This window comes from Fulmarus glacialis, unplaced genomic scaffold (genome assembly GCF_000690835.1).
Source record: "Fulmarus glacialis isolate BGI_N327 unplaced genomic scaffold, ASM69083v1 scaffold49374, whole genome shotgun sequence".
Lineage (NCBI taxonomy): Eukaryota > Metazoa > Chordata > Aves > Procellariiformes > Procellariidae > Fulmarus > Fulmarus glacialis.
The window spans coordinates 1,416-18,841 of record NW_009210834.1 but is presented as its reverse complement, the minus strand read 5'-3'; the positions used below and the strand labels follow the sequence as shown (position 1 = coordinate 18,841).

The window sequence follows — 17,426 nt, the reverse complement described above, 5'->3', positions numbered from 1 at the left end:
CAGGGTGCTGCAGGGCGGGAACCGGGGGTGTTCCCTCACGGCCCCGGCCTGAGGTGCGGTGTCTGTTTTGCCTCGTCAGTCGAGGGAATCTGAAGTTTAATTTTTGGTAATAAATGCTGTTTTTTCCTCCCTTCAGTTCTTAGGGTCATGTGGAACACTGTCACTTTGTGCTCCCTGGGCAGGCTGCCCCCCAACGCCACATCTCCGCTGCTTCCAAGGTTACAAACCTTAAATCGCGTGTTCGAAAGAAAGTATAAGGACTTGTGTCATGGTAAACAACCCGCACACATACTGCAGAATCAGGGGTTGAAAAGGACACGCGACATGCTTCCCTGCCGTTTAGTAAGTAATAAAGCAAAATATAGACGGTATGCAAAAACTTACCCTGTTTTAGATGGACGTATCCTGTCTGTGTATCAACATGTGTTTGAAGAAAATTTAAGGAACAATGAGGCTGTTATTAAAAGGTAATAAACTGTTTTTGTGGTGTTCTAAAAATGTTGCTGCTTGTGAGATGATGTGAGTTACTTAGGGGCACTTTTAGGAACTTTTAACATAGGAAGAACGCTAATTAAAAAGTCCAGAGACTAAGAAAAAAAAATTGCGGTTTTTTTCTAACCTTTTGAACATTAAACTAGTTTCCTTGCTGATGTTTTCTCGGGTAGCTTCTCTTGCAAGAATCAGTACTTAAAAATTTCAGCCCCCCAAAAGAGGTGCCTAAATGCTGACTGAAATGCCTAAACCTAGGTGCAGACTGTATTTAAAATAGTTCCATGTGACATTGTTTTGCATATATTGCCAAGAAGTATTTTTTCTAGGCCTTCATCAAATTTGTTCCGTGTTTGATTTTGAATGCAAAGACATAAATGGTGACTCACGCATTTACAGATCCCTCCTGAAAGAGTAGGTGACAGTTACTGCAATTAATCGTGATTCACTGATAAAAGCAGGAAAATGTATTTTATGTGTTTGTCCTTAAAGATTAGATGGCAAAAATTCAAAAGCCTTTGTTCAGAGGAATGATACATGAGCGGGAAGCAAAGCTATGGAAAACACACTGTGCCCTCCTGTGGTGGCATTTACAACATGATTAAAAATCCTTAGCTTTTTTCTCCTGAGGTTTTTCAATCTCTACAGTCTACAGGAAGCCACAATAAGATAAGGGAGTCACGTACAAAGTGGTGTGTAAATAGTTATGTCAAACAGTATTTCTAGTTAAAGATGATGCATCTTGGTGAAAAATATTTTACTTTAAATAAGTTAAGAACCTGTTTTTTTTAAGACCAGAATTATTCGAGGTACCACATTTGTTTACAGTTTATTCAATTCTTTTTCTGTACTTGATGCTGCCTCAACAATAACATTGGTAATCTCTTCCTCCTTTGATGATTGTAGTGTTCACTAAAGTGTATCTTCTGTGCTGTAGAGTGTGCATTTCTTCTAGATTTAGTAGTTTATTCTACTTACCAGTTACTGATTTTTGTCAGATAAACTTGTAGAGAGGAACTGAAGGAGGAAGCCCTTGACTGGATTCTTCCCTAGAGTAGTTGGAACATGGAGGTAAATGTCCATGCTGAATTAGGACTAGCAAATTATGATAGCTTTATTAATAGCTGCTAGTTTATTGGTTGTTGTAGGGCAATATCTTTCAAAGTCAGCTTTGGTCCCTGTTGGTAAGCCCCTTCTCAGTACTGCGCTCACGGGGTTGTTGGCAGAGATTAAGTATGATCATATATTGTGAAATACTGTGTGTTGGGTGTATATGGGCAACACCCAGGGGAAGATACGGATTTAATAATGTCTACTAGCTATGAACATAAACTACAGGTAGAATATGTATATTATTTCACTCTTTTTTTTGCCTTTATTAGACAATTTTTGAATAACGAAACTAAAATGCTTGCTTTAAATAACAAACCTTTGCTTTTTATTACACTTTGTAAGGAACAATAATCCGAAAATGTGAATTCATGTTCATTCTCATACCATTGATATGAAAACTCTGCAATACATTTAAGTACTGTGTTATATCCCCTAAAGGGTAACTTGTAAGTAAAGATGGTTTTCATTAATTGAAACTTTGTTTTTTAAATCAGATATTCAGAGATGCTAGAGATGGCCAGTAAAGGAGGGGGAGAAGATGCCATCTTGCGTCATACTCAGAGAAACAAGAAGCTGTTTGTTCGTGAACGCCTAAAGTTGCTACTTGATGATGAGTCTTTTCTTGAGCTGTCTCCGCTGGCAGGCCTCAATATGCCATACGGTGATGTCCCTGCTGCGGGGTGCCTTACTGGTAATTGCTAGCAAATGTAGTATTAGATGTAATGGGAAATTGGTGAAGTTTGTTTGTTTCATTGCTCACATCTTTAAGTATGATTCATATTAGATCTAAAGATGGGTATGGGTTGAGGGTATTGTTTTGAGCAGCCCATGCTGGAGATGCAGCCCTGAAGGAAGAAGGGTTTTGAACCAACACGATCCTTAATATAATTTGAGAGATGCTGTTTGGGTGCAGTGATGAGTAAGTGATTGTAGTCTCTGTGCTGCACACACTTCCTATACAGTGAAGGCACACCTTCAGTGAGCCTTCCTCACTGAACTTAAGGTGTTTGTTCTTACTAGGAAAGGAAAAAGGATGCATGTAATGCAGGAATATTTTAGTATATTTTAGTATCTTAAGAACGTGCTTTCCTAGGAAAAGTGAACATCGGTTCTATCCAGTAGCAGCTCCCAACATGAAAGAGTTCAGCCACTGCTGCGTTATTCTTCTGCGATCTTTGCTGGGTAATCTGGGAGAAACCTTTAAAGAAAAAAAGTTCTTTCATTTCTTCTAGATTAGTAATTTATTCTATTTACCAGTTACTGATTTTTGTCTCAAAAAATTCAGAATGATGTGTCAAATACGGTGTTGTCTGTTAAAGGAAAGGGGACAAAGTTACTGTGTGACACAGGAGCTGTGACATTTATTTTATAATATTTTTCAAATTATAGACATGTCTTTTCATTGCATTTTGAAAAGCAGTTCCAGTTTAAGAAGTAACTAGAAGAATAGAGTATGAAATCCTAACTTTTGTCACAGATTGTTACATTTTTCAGTTTTATGTAGGTAATTTTTAATTGCCTTCCCTGTTATCTCAAGAGTTGGAAGTCAGACTGTATTTTTTTCTCTTTTATTGTCACCAGGAATAAGTAAGTTTATTTCAAGTTCTGTCTTCTGTCACTTAGATTTTTTTAAAATGTCATTAGCTTTCAGTTTGTTATTCCAGGGAAGAGCTACATATTTCTTGCCTGTGTGGTATTTGCAACTTAATTTGCAGCTTCTTGATACAGTATTACCAAAAGAACATCCTAGCTATAATTTGGCCCCCTTGTTTTGTCTATGGTATTTTAGAGAGTCCTGATGAGTATCTGTGGTACCACTTACAGGAATTGGCAAAATCTGTGGGGTCTGGTGTGTCTTCATAGCAAACGATGCAACTGTGAAAGGAGGAACTATGTACCCAATTGGAGTGAAGAAACAATTAAGAGCTCAAGAAATAGCCATGCAGAACAGACTGTTAGCTGTGTACCTCGTTGACAGCGGGGGAGCATTCCTACCACTACAGGTAGTATCAGAACCACTTCACAGAAGAAAATACCTACGTTTATTTGAATCATACTAATATTTAGCAATAAACCTCAGATTTATGTTTTGGTTTTTTGGCTGGTTGACTTTAATTGCCTGTTATACTTAAATTGAGTTTTTCCCACAAATCGAAGTCCAGGAGATGATTAGAAGGTATGTAACAGTGGTGATTACTATGGCTAACCTTGCATCTAGCATCTAATCAAAGTTTAGAAACTTGAATATCAGTGGGGGGACAAAGTGCTGACCAAGCATGGGTATTCCTCAGTGTGCTGAAATGTGTTGGTGTCTTTAATAAACTAGTACATTGTTTGAAGTTTCTATTTTCAACTTCAGAATCTGTAAAATTACTCTCTATTTTATTGTAGTGTTTGTGATAGCAATGCAGTAACCTTCATGGCCTTTAAAAAGGTAGTTTTTGAAATTCTTACTGTAAAAGGAGGTTACTTTCCAACGTACAGAGGTCATGTTATCACACAGACTATAGTAGTTCCTTCTCCAGACTGAAAGCAAACACATAGAACAAGTTTTTACCTGACTTAAGGACTTAAGGAATTGTATCGAAATTGTATTGAAAACTAAGTGAAAAGGGAAACTGTGCTGAAGTCATTTCACAGATAAAGTATGAACATGAGCTTCCCCATCTCCATGTTTATAGTCTCAGTTTGTGTAGAATAAATCGGTTTCACAAAAAATTACGAAACTTACCTCTGCTTTTGAAACACATGGGTATTTTTGTGGAATTGCACAGTGTATAAGGGGAACAAATACCATAGTGAATGCCGTATATGAATGTTTCGGGTATGATTGTTACCTTCCCAGCTACCTGGGAAGGTAACCACCTACCTGGTGACCTTCCCAGAGTTGTTTACAATGCGTTTGTGAATGAATGGAGCGAAGAGGAAGCGTTGGCTGTTGTAGTTAATATTGAAACTCACTTTGTCTTTTCTCTGTAACGTCAGTCAGAGCTGTTTCCTGACAAGTCACACGGTGGCAGAGTTTTCTACAATGAAGCGATAATGTCTGCCATGAGAATCCCTCAGGTACAGTGTCATTTGGAGTACAAGTAAGTGTGGTGTATGTGATCAGTAGAGTTCTGAAAAAAGTTTTATTCTGATACGGATTCTAGGAACAACTCTCAAACATGCAAAAAATTTTCTAAAGCTCACCTTTTCTGTTTGTGGGGAAGCGAGATTCAGATAGTATCTCTCATAACAGAAGACTTCAGCCTTAAGGATCCTCTAAGTGTTTACTAACTGATCATGATGGAAAAGCATCAAATCACTAGGTTATTTCAGAGTAAACATTGAACTCTCTCAAAACCAGCATTGTGGTTCATGCTGGTATTTATTTCTCTAGTTCATTGTTCCCCAAGCTGCGATTTAGTCTCTTTAATGTTTCTGAAATAAACGTAATGGTTTTGCCTTTCCATTCTCCTCTCTCCTGCATCTTGGTTTGTTTTGGTTTCTTTGTCCTCAGGTGGCAGTGGTGTGCGGCTCCTGTGTAGCTGGAGGTGCTTATGTTCCAACCATGGCAGAAGAAGTTGTGATTGTAGATAAAATCGGTACACTGTTCCTTGGTGGCCCACCTCTGGTAAAAGCTGCTACAGGAGAACATGTCTCTCCCGAGGACCTAGGAGGAGCTAAACTTCACTCTAAGTACGTGAAATAAGTCTTAAAAATAGGAGAGAATTCAGCATACTTAGCTTTAAAGAAACTGTCATTTTATCTTAAAATAACGTGAATGAAGCTACTCCAGTGATAGGATACAATATGGTCCTCAAGGACTGAAAAACATGGGGCGAAAAAATGATACATGAATTATTATAAAGGTTGGTGGCATTCAGTTATGTATGTGGGAGTATCATGGGGCTAGATACAACTCTCTGAAATGAAAGAAGTAACGTGGCATTACAATTTCAGCTTTACTACTGTCCACGGGAACTTTCCACTTCCACTGTGTGTGTACACACACACACACACTCTGATAGAAGCCTCACGTACCTACAGATGTCAGGATCAGGGCCAAAAGTGGAACCTATTATTACACTGTTTGCTTTCCTTTTCAGGTATGGGTTTTTTGTTAGATCAGCCAAATGGAAGTAAAATTAAGTGATGTTATGGGGTGAAGCAGGGACTGGACAAATTCTGGATTTGATTCCCCATTCTTCCACATACTTTCTGAACAACTTCAGGCGAGTCAGTTCCTCTGTGCCTCAGAGGGACCAGCTATAGAAGGGGGATGGTAGAATTTCTTTTCCTAATACAAATATTGTCAGGATACAAATATTAAAAAAAAATTGTGAGTGTTCGAATACTGTGATGATGGGGCAAATGCATAAGAAATTCTCTTTTCTTCCCTAAACTGATGAGTGGAGAGGCGGTATGACTTCTTTCCATTTGTCTGCTTCTGAAAGCACTAGACTAACTCACTGCAGAGAAGAATCTGAATGCTGGTAAAAGTACCTGAAGAAAGAAGAATTGAAAGCCTGCCTGCCTCTGCTGTTAATGAGGGCTTCATAGCAGGAGATGAGCAAACAGGAAATAAACCTGATACGAGCTATCTAATCGTTTCTTTAATGCTATTTTTCTATGTCAGAAATTTCTGTAGTTGTCAAAATAGTTATTTCCTTCTAGATAGGGGAAAAGCGTGGCTTTGCTTCTTTGTTCTTGGCATTCTATGCTGAGTGTGTGGTAACCAGATTCCATACCTTTCTCACAAAAACAAATTACTAGTGTGACAGTCAGCTAACTGTGTTACACATAATAAGTTACTGTCTTTATATCCGGGCTGGAAGTGCTTATTTTGAAATAATTTTTAAAGCTTGTTTTCCTTTTATTATATTGTTTGCAACAATATCATCATGAAAATAAGCTCAAAGGTCTTTCTTTAATACAGGTAAACACAAAGGTCACAGGGAAGAACTTCTTACTGTGAATTTGTTTTTGGGTTGGATTGCACGGGAATTCCACTGACTTTGCTTTCAGCTCATTCACACAAGAACAAAATCACAATATTTTCAGGGAGTTTGGAGAGTCACAGTACGAATTAAGGTTTTTCCTTTAATTTGGGTTTTCTATCAGAATTCAGATTTCATTATTTCAATACTAATTAATGTTGCTCTCTCTCCTAGTGTCAGTGGCTGTGCTGACCATTTTGCATCTTCAGAAAAGGAAGCCTATGAATGTATTCGAAATGTTATCTCTACATTAAATTATGATCCACTGCCAGAGGAGGTTGTAGAGCATGACAGTCCTCTGTATAGTTCTGATGAGCTCTTGGGACTGGCACCGCAAGATTATAGGTGTACTCTTCCTGTAAAATTGGTAAGGTGACAGATACCGTATTCCTTCGTCCTTTCAGTATGTAGTAGCTCTATGTAGTAGCTCCAGATGAACAGGCAACAGGCTGTTCTGTCTTGAGAATCCTGAAGTACCTGAGATATTATTACCTAATCAGTTGCCGAACTGTCTTGAGTCTGCAACAAAGCAGAATGGCAACAATTCTGTAGAATTATAGGAAATATTTAAGCTGAAAACCTGCTAGAAATAAGATAATTACAGATTATGCCAGCTGATCCCCATCTGTTTCCATGCACAGTTTGAGATGCTGTTATGTCAGTGTGTCTTGTACTGCTTTGGCTGCCTTGAGAACGTGTACCCCTTTAGTGTCCTGCTTTCCCCTCCCCCTGCCTTACCCCCCCTCCAAGTAGTCAAGACTCTATCTTGTAATGTAAATGCCTAATGAAAATACTGACTGAAAAAACAACAAAGCTCAAATTAAACTTGTTTGAGGCTGGGATAGATGCTAATACATAAGCAGAGACATGCAGAACTACCCACGCTATTTTCATTGTCGTGTTCTAGAAGAGATTTAGTCTCCAAGGATGTGAATCCAGTATCATTTCCAGGGGTAAATTCCTACAGTTAAGGGGAGTGACTGCAGAAAGCAGTGTAGTTTTGAAGGCAGCTTTTAAACTGTGTTTGAAAAAAGCATGAGCAATATGCAACTGAGTGTTTCTTACGCACGCAAACTGTATCTGCACATGCTCGGGTTTTTACAACGTTTTTATGCACATGGACAACTGTGCTCTGTAACACTGAAATAATTCTGGAGTTGAACTTTGGCTCAAAATACATGGTTGGTAATCAAACATAAACACAAATATGATATTTTGTGCATATTGAGTATTTAGCAGAGTGTAAGACATAAAAGGGCCTTCTATGCTCATTTAGCTTGACTTCTTGCATTATACAGGTCTCCTTACTATTTGAACAGAGCATATCTTTTAGCAGAACTATCCTATTTTCACTTAAATTTCTGTAGTAAAGACTGTATATTTCTTTGCAGATTCTGAGCCGTCTGATGGATGGAAGCAGATTCCAGGAATTCAAGGCTAATTATGGAACAACATTAGTAACAGGATTTGGCCATGTGGAAGGGTAAGGCTATAAGATTTCACTATCACAACGTATGGACGTATTTGTCTAAATAGCTTTTATATCATGATCAGGTTTTACAGTATTCCAACAACAATGTTTATGAAGCTCTGAGTCAATCAAGAATTGGTAATAAAATACTTCTAGAAAGCCTGATCTTCTATCTTGGAGCTCCAAATTCACCATGTCTCGGGCCAATAGTATCAGAGAGTGGTTTTCATGACTTTGTGAAATTACTTGTTTGTTCACAAAAACTATTAGCCAGACAGTTGGAACATTGAAGTCTCAGCAGATTCCTTAAGAAATGAGAAACAGCATCTTTGAAAGTGTTCCTTCCCAAACTGAGTGGAAAGCTATCATCCCTTCTCCCATGTGATGGAGATGGGATAATACCCATACAATAAAACCTTGCATAATTCAGATCAGACTGTATTATTAACACATTCATGAAGCATACAACATCCCAGTCAAATCATATTAAAAAAAAAAAAAGTAATAAAATATATTTTTAGAACCTCTTTAGGTTGAAAGTATAAACTTTTCAGATTGACTGTTAGCTGTATGTTACAGGAATTAGAGAGAGCCCAGAGTCCTGGCACCTTGTACGTTGTCTTGCAGTGTAAACTCTGACAGGTCATCTGTAGCTTTACCTGCCCTCTGGGCATTAATCCATGTTAATACTTCCATGCTTTACATATCAGGAGTGCTGTAAGACTTCTTGTTTGTTAGGTATGGAGGGTCCTTGAATGAAATGACATGTGTAAGTGCATCCTTTTACATTCTGAATTTCTGTAAAAGGGCAGATCTCTGTGTGTGCGTACGGATATTTATGTTTCCATCCTTCAGAACGTGATGAGTTACAGTTCTGTAATTTCTAGGGTTCAAAAGTGAAAAAGTTCATGTGTCTGTTTTGTAGGCACTTGGTGGGGGTAGTGGCTAACAACGGGGAGCTGTCTCATGATGCTTCTCTCAAGGGTAGCCATTTTGTACAGCTGTGCAGTCAGCGGAGCATTCCCATCCTCTTTTTCCAAAATACTGCTCCTCATACAGCAGAGCCAACAAGCATCTCACAGGTATGGCATTTTTAGTTCAATATGCTTAATTCAAGTAATGCCTAGTTCTTGTTTTGTTTGAGATTACATTTTGGAAATTATTAATTGTTAGGAAAATAATTTTTTTAAACCACTCTTGATCGTTTAAACCAAGAAGCTTCATAATTACTTTCTTCTTAAATCTTTCCGTTAGCATTCTCACTTTACTCTAATTTTAAGCAGGTCTCTATGCTTATCTAAAATGGTACTGTCCAGCTGGCATGCAAGCTGTAAAACTTGGAATTTATAGTGCTTTTTACATTGAAATGCAGCCTATCGATTCTTCTCATACCACTGCGCTCCACAGAAAAACAGATACTTCTCTTTTAGAAAAGTGAAGGCATTAAAGTACAGTATGTTTTGTCCTGGGCTACAGAGAGCCTCGTATGAAAACCTACATTAGATTCTCTGAGCAGAGACTTTCTGCAGCCCCTTTCCTCCCAACTGTCACCAATACTTAAGACAAAGCCTGGTATAATTGCGTTGTATCTGAGCTTTGCTAATGCCTGGGAGAGCTAGCGTTGCACTGTATCATAGGTTTTTGCACACTGGTTGTAATTGTGCTGATTTACATTGTAAAATAAGTGCATAATGGGCTGTGGTAGTTAATGATGCTGTCTTACTGTTGTGGAAGAAATGATCATACAGACTTGTAAAGAAATAAATGTTTTAGAAACACAAGTTTGGTGGGAGCGGAGGGAATCTAGAAGAAAGACTTAAAGGCTCTAAAATCTTTATTTTCATTTCAGGCAGAGGCTCACTCCAACAGATTAAAAGCCCAGGCCTCCATGATGGCTGCCGTTGCTTGTGCTGCTGTTCCCAAAATAACCATTGTAATCGGTGGCTGTTATGGGAGCGAAAGTTATGTTATGGTACGGGTAACATAAATGTTAATGAGTTTGGTAATAGACTTTTTACACTTTACCAAGATTTCACAGCACTTCATTTTTAAAACAGAGTCAGCTGTTGTTACAGACATTTAACTCAATTCGTTATTTTAACTACTTTTAAAGTAAGAATGCATCACAAGATGTGATTACAGAAAATTTGGTCTGCATCTAAGAACCTAGAGCCAGTTCTAAAAAAAACAGGTTGTCTGAAAATGTCCCTACTCGGAGCCAGTCCTGCCTTTTTCTCAGCACATGCTGTTTGTTTTCAGTGATCAAGGAGCACATCTCCTTTAGTTGTGCTACTATGTGTGCTGTTCACGCTGCTAGTAGGGCTCTTTGTTTGCTCAGAATTAAACATGTCAGTGCTTGGAGGAGAAATGAAATAATAAAATAGGAATATTGAAGGCAGTGGGGATTGTGATGGTTGCTACAGCAGGGTGTCTGTACTGATACAGGACCTGTAGCTGTAATGTAAAGGAGCTGTATCATTAATGCTTTACAAATTAGACTGTATTACATTCTGCCTTGAATTTGATTGTGCCATCCTACAGCCATGTTTTTGTGATTAATTTCAATGAGTTTGTACTGTGCATTTTTTGTAGTGCGGGAGATCGTTCAGTCCAAACTTTCTGTTCTTGTGGCCTAATGCAAGAGTTGCTCTTGTGGATTCAAGACATTTCTCCACAGTCCCACAAGCTGGGGACAATGACTGTACAGGAGATGAATCAGAGCTAAAACATCTGAAAGAAAAGTAAGGACATTAAATATAAACCCTTGCAGTTACACTGGGATTTAATTAGTTAAATTACCTACTTCTGTTCATCTTGCAGATCAACACATCCCAAACAAATAAAGCAAACTTGAATCTACTGAAAAATATTTGAAATTTCCATGTAATTCCATGTCTGCTCTTAGGATCTTCTCAAGGAAACAAAAATGTTTGACTTAAGAAATAAAAAACCAACCAAACAAAAAAACCCCAAACACAAACAACCAACCAACACCCCCAAAAAAACCCCCACAAAACAACCCTGAAACCATACAACCCAAAATCAAGATATTCTGCTGTTTATTAAACAATGGTGATCTTCTGAATATGGAGGATGGTCTGTAGTACAGAATGATCAGATTTGTTAAGTATTGTTTGCTGGATTCTAATTAATTTTAATAGTAGTACTGCACATTCACTTGAGATTGAAGTATATGCCTTTTTCATCTATGATTTTGTTTTACTGGCCTGATGTTTTTTATTACATTTTTGTGCTTTTAAGCTTGTTTAATACTCTCTTCTCCAGGCTAGAGGAAGAAAGCAGTGCATTTTACTCCTCTGCCAGACTCTGGGATGATGGTGTAATTCTACCTCAAAATACTAGAAAGGTAGGGTTTTTTCCTTACGTGTTCTTTACAGTACATTTTATCCTCGGATCTCAAAAGGATCTTGCGGCAAACGCGCAAGCCTATGACCCGCTTAAGGTGAGCGGCATGCTGATTCTCAGAATCGGGTCTCCCACTTCTCACTCCATTTTATGTGGCATTTAGCTTTGCTATTCTCATCTTTTCGCTTCTCCATTAGTCTATCCAGAAAGTTTCTGTTGAATTCTGGTTACGTTCTGGTTGCTTGACTACAGCGTTTCCTCACTGAACCTCTTAATTGACTTTACCGTTTGATTCTGTACCCAAATCCTTTCTTTTTCGGTCTTGCATAATCACCCATATCTTTAGTCTTTTAAGTTCAGGCTCTTCACTGTTCATGTTGCTTCCATTCTTTTGTCCTAGGATGTTTCTTTTTGCTACTTTCTCTTCGTGCTTGTAATTTGCTGCTTACGTTTGGGATGCACCCCCCCCTCCTTTTTATTTATTTTTTTAGATTTTTTAGATTCTTTCTGAAAGCCGCCACCTTCGTTCTTCTATTTTTCCTTGTTATATTGTTTATTAGCAATACTTAATGTTCTTTGCACTTCTGAGGCTTGTTTACTTCAAGATCACAAATACAGCCTGCTATCAATTAATCCTTCTAAATATGGTACCTATTTATGGTACTACGTAGATGTTAAATACTTCCTGTGGAGTTTATGGGAACTTTGATGATGGGAGAGCACCAAGAAGTATTTTCTAGTACTAGAGCCCAGAGACTACCTCTCTCTAGGAACTACACATGAAAAGAAAATACGTGACAGTTGAAATGAATCATTGTTGCTCTCATGTAATTTTCACCAGCATACTACAATTCATGTTTGCATGTTTAGCTGTTTTTTACAATATTGTTTTGCTACTTTATCCCAGTTCTTGCTAATAGATGGAATTTATGTTTATCTTTGTCTGAACTGACAGCATGTGCTCATTCAGATCCTTGATGTGCTTTTTTTTTTAATAGTCTTTAAAAGACAATGTGCTCCAGTAGAAGTGGAATATGCACAGTGAAATTAGGAAAATGCTTACCACGACTCTGGATTCGCAACGAGATACACAAATGGTTTTGGCAAAGGAGACTATTATATGCGCCATATGATAAAAGTTAACAAAATCTTAATGGAGAATTATCTTGTTTTTAAAGACCAAAACCAGTTCTGTATTTTCAGTCCCTGTTGTCACAAGGCACCAAGAAAGATGACTTCTTAGAAAAATATGGATGCGGAAGAGCAGGATATTCTGCTAATTTTTGATAGGCGATTGGGAATTTTAGGAGCGTAGCTGTGTAATAACAGAAATGGATTATCACACAATATATTTTCATTGGATTTTTATAGCAAAATAGCTTCCCAGTGTTCCAAAAGTAATTCTCTTGTCACCACAGTGACTTTAAAATGGTTTAGTGATCTCTGTATGCAACGCATAAACTTTGGGATCCTGAGGACATTTCTTCTTTTACATTTCCCCTGCCCCAGTGGTACGTTACACAGACATCTATTTCGCCTAACGCTACCGCCAACAACTGTTCATTTTAAATGTTCATTATTTTGCAAAAAGTAAGAACAAGTGCATTACAGAATGGGTGCATAACTAGTAAGTTTTACTAATTTTTTGTTTCAGAGGCCCATTGCTTATATTGTCTTTTGTTTTTAATTAGGTGATTGCACAGTGCTTAGAGATTATAGAACAGCAGAAGTACCAGGTTGTATCTCCGTGTCCATATCCTGTCATCAGAATGTGACTGCAGCCGTTTTCAAAGAATCAGCCTTTTAAAGTTAGCACCATGTACTAGAAAACTTTAATGTCAATGATTTTCTAATTCTTTGATACCATTAATAAAAATATTAAACCATTGCAGACAAACAAGAATCCTGGATTTTAAGTCTATTAGCAGTAAGTTTGTATTTTGAACCATAGCCTCTTACTACATTAGTTGAAAATTTATTTTGTGCGAAGGAAGGATTAAGCTGAGAGTCTATAGCACACTAAGGAAGCAAATTCATCCCAAGCCGTAACAATTGCTTGATTGTTTTCATATTCATGTTTTAGTATGAAATCCAGAACTCAAGAAACTGCACTTTGACAAAAGAAATGGGAAAGAGAAAACACATAAACGAATGCGGGCAGTTTTCAGCCTCAGTAAAGGACAAAATGCCGCCTGCCACACAGCCGTGGGGCTGCCAGTTCAGATTTCCAAAGCAGCTATGGAAAGGCTCCACTCGGATTGCTCTGAGGATACTAAAGGAGTGACCAGGAGGTGATTTAAATCCGTAATACTTCAGTATTGGCTAAAAATTACCCCTTCTCAAGACATGTAACAGAGCACAGAGAGTGTTCTACATCATGTTACCATGTGTGCAGGTATTGAGTTCACACTGTGCCGTTTCATGCATCTGTAACTCTGCCGCAGCTGCGAAGTTTAATTTTCTAAAAACAAAAACCACCTCCCCACCACCCCAAACTTGTGTTGTTTTAACTGTATAGTTCTTAGCACTGTACGTCTTAAAGTGGTGCCAAAGGGTGTATTTGAAAAATACCTGGTTAAGTATTTTGAAGAATCGTCAACAAAACTGAAATGCTCAATCTTAATTAAGTAGCCATGCAAATAAAAAGTGATGTTGAAGGAATTTAGGTCATCTGAATGCTTGTAAACAGAGACCGCACCTTTTCGGAGCTGGGAGAAACCTAATGCGACGCGTTGCAGGCAGCGGTCACGCTCTTTTGAAGAGTCCGTGGAAGGTCACGGGGATGTTCACCTCCACTTCAGCCCTGGCAACCTCGCTCATGTCTTTGGCGTTCAGGATCAGGAGGTAGGCGGGCTTCGGCCCTGCGCCCGGGCTGATCACGATGCTCAGCACAACCCCTGGCAGGCGAGAAAAACGAGAAGCCTGTCCCAGGTGTGCCCTTGCTGTACCCGTCCCGTGGGCTGGTCGAGGTAAGAGTCGCCACTCGCACACAGGACACCAGTAAATCTCGTTACTATTGCGTGATCATCAGTTCTGAAGCAGACGGTGAGATTATTTATTTCTCATGCTATTTTGGGTTTTTGCCGTCATCAGCTCGCTGGCCTGGGGTGCTGTGGCACCGTAGCTCCTATAGAGTTTATTTTTAAAACTAAAAAATGTTTTTATTCTGAAAAGGAGCTACGAAAAGCTATTGCAGGGGCTGACGACAAACGTCACTTACTGGAATACATATCAAATTTGTCCATTAATTTTTTGAACATTACTAATTACTTTAAATTTATAAATTACTTCATAAATCTGCTTCTGAGGTTTAATGCGACAAGATACCCATTTCTGGATCCTGGCATCCCTGTGTGGAATGGACGGGACGCCCTATCTCTTGGGCGGTTTGTTCGTTTGTGTACTCTGGGGGTCGGTCGTTGCAGGAGAACGCGGAACAACCACACACCATAGTCCATGACAGCGTCAAACAGCCTTGGGGAGGAGGACAGAGCTGTGAGCATGGTGTTAACTCAGCTTTCGGAGAGTGCTTCTGCAGGGGCTTAAGTCCCAGGAAGCGAGAGAGACTTAAACACATTCCTAAAATGCACATTGTTTACTTCAGTCAAGGAAAGCTTCTAAGAACAAGCTTAAAACCTTTTCATTTCAGTGGGACTTAAGCCGCTGCACAAGCACTTTCCTGAACTGGGAACAGATAATACGAAATTTCGCCCTGAAATACGAAATATTTTGGCTATGAAATATGAAACTCTCACTATAAACCAGTGAGAGTTGGCTCTTAAATTCAGCAGAGCCAAGATTTCTCCTAGCTTCACGTAATCCTTTTTGGAGACGAGGAATTCAGGGAATAAGTGGACACCCTCTCGGGCCGAATGCTGCCACTCACCTTCAAAAGTAGGTACAGGGCTGGGGATGCACGAAGAAACGTGCACAGTGCTTGGCATGAACACAACTACGTGTCCTCGAGTGACAAAGCCTGAATTCACTCCACTCCTGCACAAGGAGGATGGGTCAGGAATAGAAAACATGCTTGGTTTGGGAGAGGTTTAAATTTAACGAAGTTCTGCCACCCGGAATTCTTTACATATTGCAATTCCTGATGGAAAAAGGCTAGGAAATGAGGACAATAGATCATCTAAACCTAAAGGTCGGTCTTCTCCTTTGTTTTCATTCAGTCTTAGTTTTCCCATGTTCTCCTCAGAAACCTCCCACCAGCGTTAGAACAAGGTACGTGGCGTCTGGGGGCTCATGCCTGCCTCTGGCACAGCCTTGCAGACAGCCCGCAGGGCCAGCGGACACAAGCTTTTCAAGTCACGGTGCCATTGACCAAAATAAAATCAGTATTACCATCATCTTCCTCCAGGGCATCTGGATGGGAAACGAAGATCGGCTCCGATGGGTACGAATCCGGCTCCTGCCACACCCAGGTCTCCTTTGTTTTAACATTCAACTTGCAAAGCTAAAGGTGGGAAAAAAACCCAAAAAAACCATCTCGGAAATACTCTTTCTTGTCCTTAAACTGAAAGCTCATGGAAAAGATGTGCTTCACCCGTTGGTTGATAGTTACCCTGTCTGGGACAAAGTGATTCAGCCCCAGCCCATACGTGTACGTGTAAGGTTTCCCACCGTATTTCTTGTAATTGATCTGGGGAAATTCAAAAGCTACAATAAAAAAAAAAAAAAGCGTGAGGATTAGTGGGACGCGGCATGCAGGGGGGACTCGCTGCGCTTCGGGGTCGTCGTCTTACCGTGGCGCGGCCCTGAGAAAATAACTTCTGGCTCCAGCCAGATGGTCTCATCGCTGCGCAGCGTCGCCGTAGCTGTTGTGTAGGGCAGGGTGACCAAGTTCTTGCCCGTGTCAGCCTGGGACAAAGGAAAATACCCAAGAGAAGTGGAGAAACAGATTTCTTAGTCTATTGGCAGAGATCTGTTGCAAACTACAGTGAAGGCAGCGGTGTGCAGCAGAGCCTCATCAAGCTGCAGAATTGCAATACGCTCGGCAACGGCTGCTTCTTCTGTTTTCTGAGTTAGCCACAGTGCAGCAAGAGAGCCTGTTGCTAAAACCCGCCTGTATGTCAGCCTTCCCTGTGCTCATAAACACATGCATAATTTTTTTCCCTCCTTGAGACATTCAGAGGTTTTAATTAAGCACTGCCTCGTGGGGTTGCACTTTTTGCTTGCTTAGCAACACAAGCAGGGGTGCCCGTGAGCTTTGCAGCTCCGCAAGCAGCTCAGCTGACTGCATCTCCCCGGCCCACCCGCCGATGACCACGAGTGGGGTTGCTGGAGAAAAACCCCAGCAATTGCAAGCCAGCGAGCTTGCAAGCAGGCTGGCCACGTGATGGACCTCACACCGTGAGTTGGAGGTGAAGGATTTAACCACACACGCTCGGGCTGCGGCTGCTCCCTTCCCCGCGCCCAGCAGCGGCACCCTTCGGGATTAACTGCTGCCCCACGGTCTCTGATTTGAACAGGAATTTATGGGAAATAAAATAGAATAACACTGATCAGCTGGAAAAAAAAAAAGTTTATCTGAAGACCCATACTTTAAGTTTCCCCCTGCCATTAAAACGTTTAATTTGAATTAAATGGGGTCAGGCAGAGCACTAGCGATGCTTGGCCATAAGCCCTGCAGAGGAGTTGGGCAGACATCGGCGTCCCCAGGCCCCGCTGGCAGCTGCAGCGGCACGGAGCCGCGCTGGTACCTTGTCGATGTTCAGGGGCAGCACGTATCTGCGGGCTTCGGGCTGCGGGGCTTTCTCTGCCTGTCGCTTCACCTCGTCCCAGTTTGCTCGCAAGTTGGCTAAGTAGAGGTAATTGTAAACAAACTCGAACCTGCACGAAAACGGGATCACAGGCAGAAACAAAGATGTCATTTGCAAGTCAGGGGATTCAAACGTAGCTGGTTTTTACTAAAATTCCAATGGAGTAAGACGAGTCCCGGTCCAGCTCCTTGGCAGAAGCGAGGGGTGCGTGCGCACCGCTTCCCCTGCCAGGAAAACCCG

At 40.2% G+C, this 17,426-nt stretch overlaps 2 protein-coding genes across 2 annotated transcripts in view; one reads left to right on the top strand and one right to left on the bottom strand.

The window, feature by feature from the left end:
* The first annotated feature begins 147 nt into the window (after positions 1-147).
* LOC104076427 (methylcrotonoyl-CoA carboxylase beta chain, mitochondrial-like) lies at positions 148-13,318 on the top strand. The gene is made up of 12 exons (XM_009577288.1): positions 148-467; positions 2,097-2,293; positions 3,427-3,605; positions 4,588-4,668; positions 5,105-5,283; positions 6,759-6,951; positions 7,976-8,067; positions 8,981-9,137; positions 9,905-10,027; positions 10,648-10,796; positions 11,341-11,422; positions 13,113-13,318. Exons 1-12 carry the CDS (start codon positions 148-150, stop codon positions 13,194-13,196), a joined length of 1,836 nt encoding a protein of 611 aa, XP_009575583.1. The 3' UTR covers positions 13,197-13,318.
* Positions 13,319-14,166: 848 nt separating this feature from the next.
* Positions 14,167-17,426, bottom strand: part of RPE65 (retinal pigment epithelium-specific protein 65kDa) — a gene marked incomplete at its 5' end in the record, with an annotated part of 4,603 nt that continues 1,343 nt past the window's right edge. Inside the window, 5 exons of the mRNA XM_009577289.1 lie at positions 14,167-14,318; positions 15,769-15,880; positions 15,989-16,083; positions 16,170-16,284; positions 17,127-17,256. Of these exons, the coding sequence (XP_009575584.1) occupies positions 14,167-14,318; positions 15,769-15,880; positions 15,989-16,083; positions 16,170-16,284; positions 17,127-17,256 (604 nt within the window). The remainder of the gene's footprint in view (positions 14,319-15,768; positions 15,881-15,988; positions 16,084-16,169; positions 16,285-17,126; positions 17,257-17,426) is intronic.

Excerpts from the sequence above, each read along its gene's own strand:
- LOC104076427 (XM_009577288.1), top strand. The coding sequence starts at position 148 with ATGTGGAACACTGTCACTTTGTGCTCCCTGGGCAGGCTGCCCCCCAAC. Across the intron at positions 2,294-3,426 it reads TGCTGCGGGGTGCCTTACTG|GAATTGGCAAAATCTGTGGG; the intron begins GTAATTGCTAGC and ends TACCACTTACAG. Across the intron at positions 4,669-5,104 it reads CTGCCATGAGAATCCCTCAG|GTGGCAGTGGTGTGCGGCTC; the intron begins GTACAGTGTCAT and ends CTTTGTCCTCAG.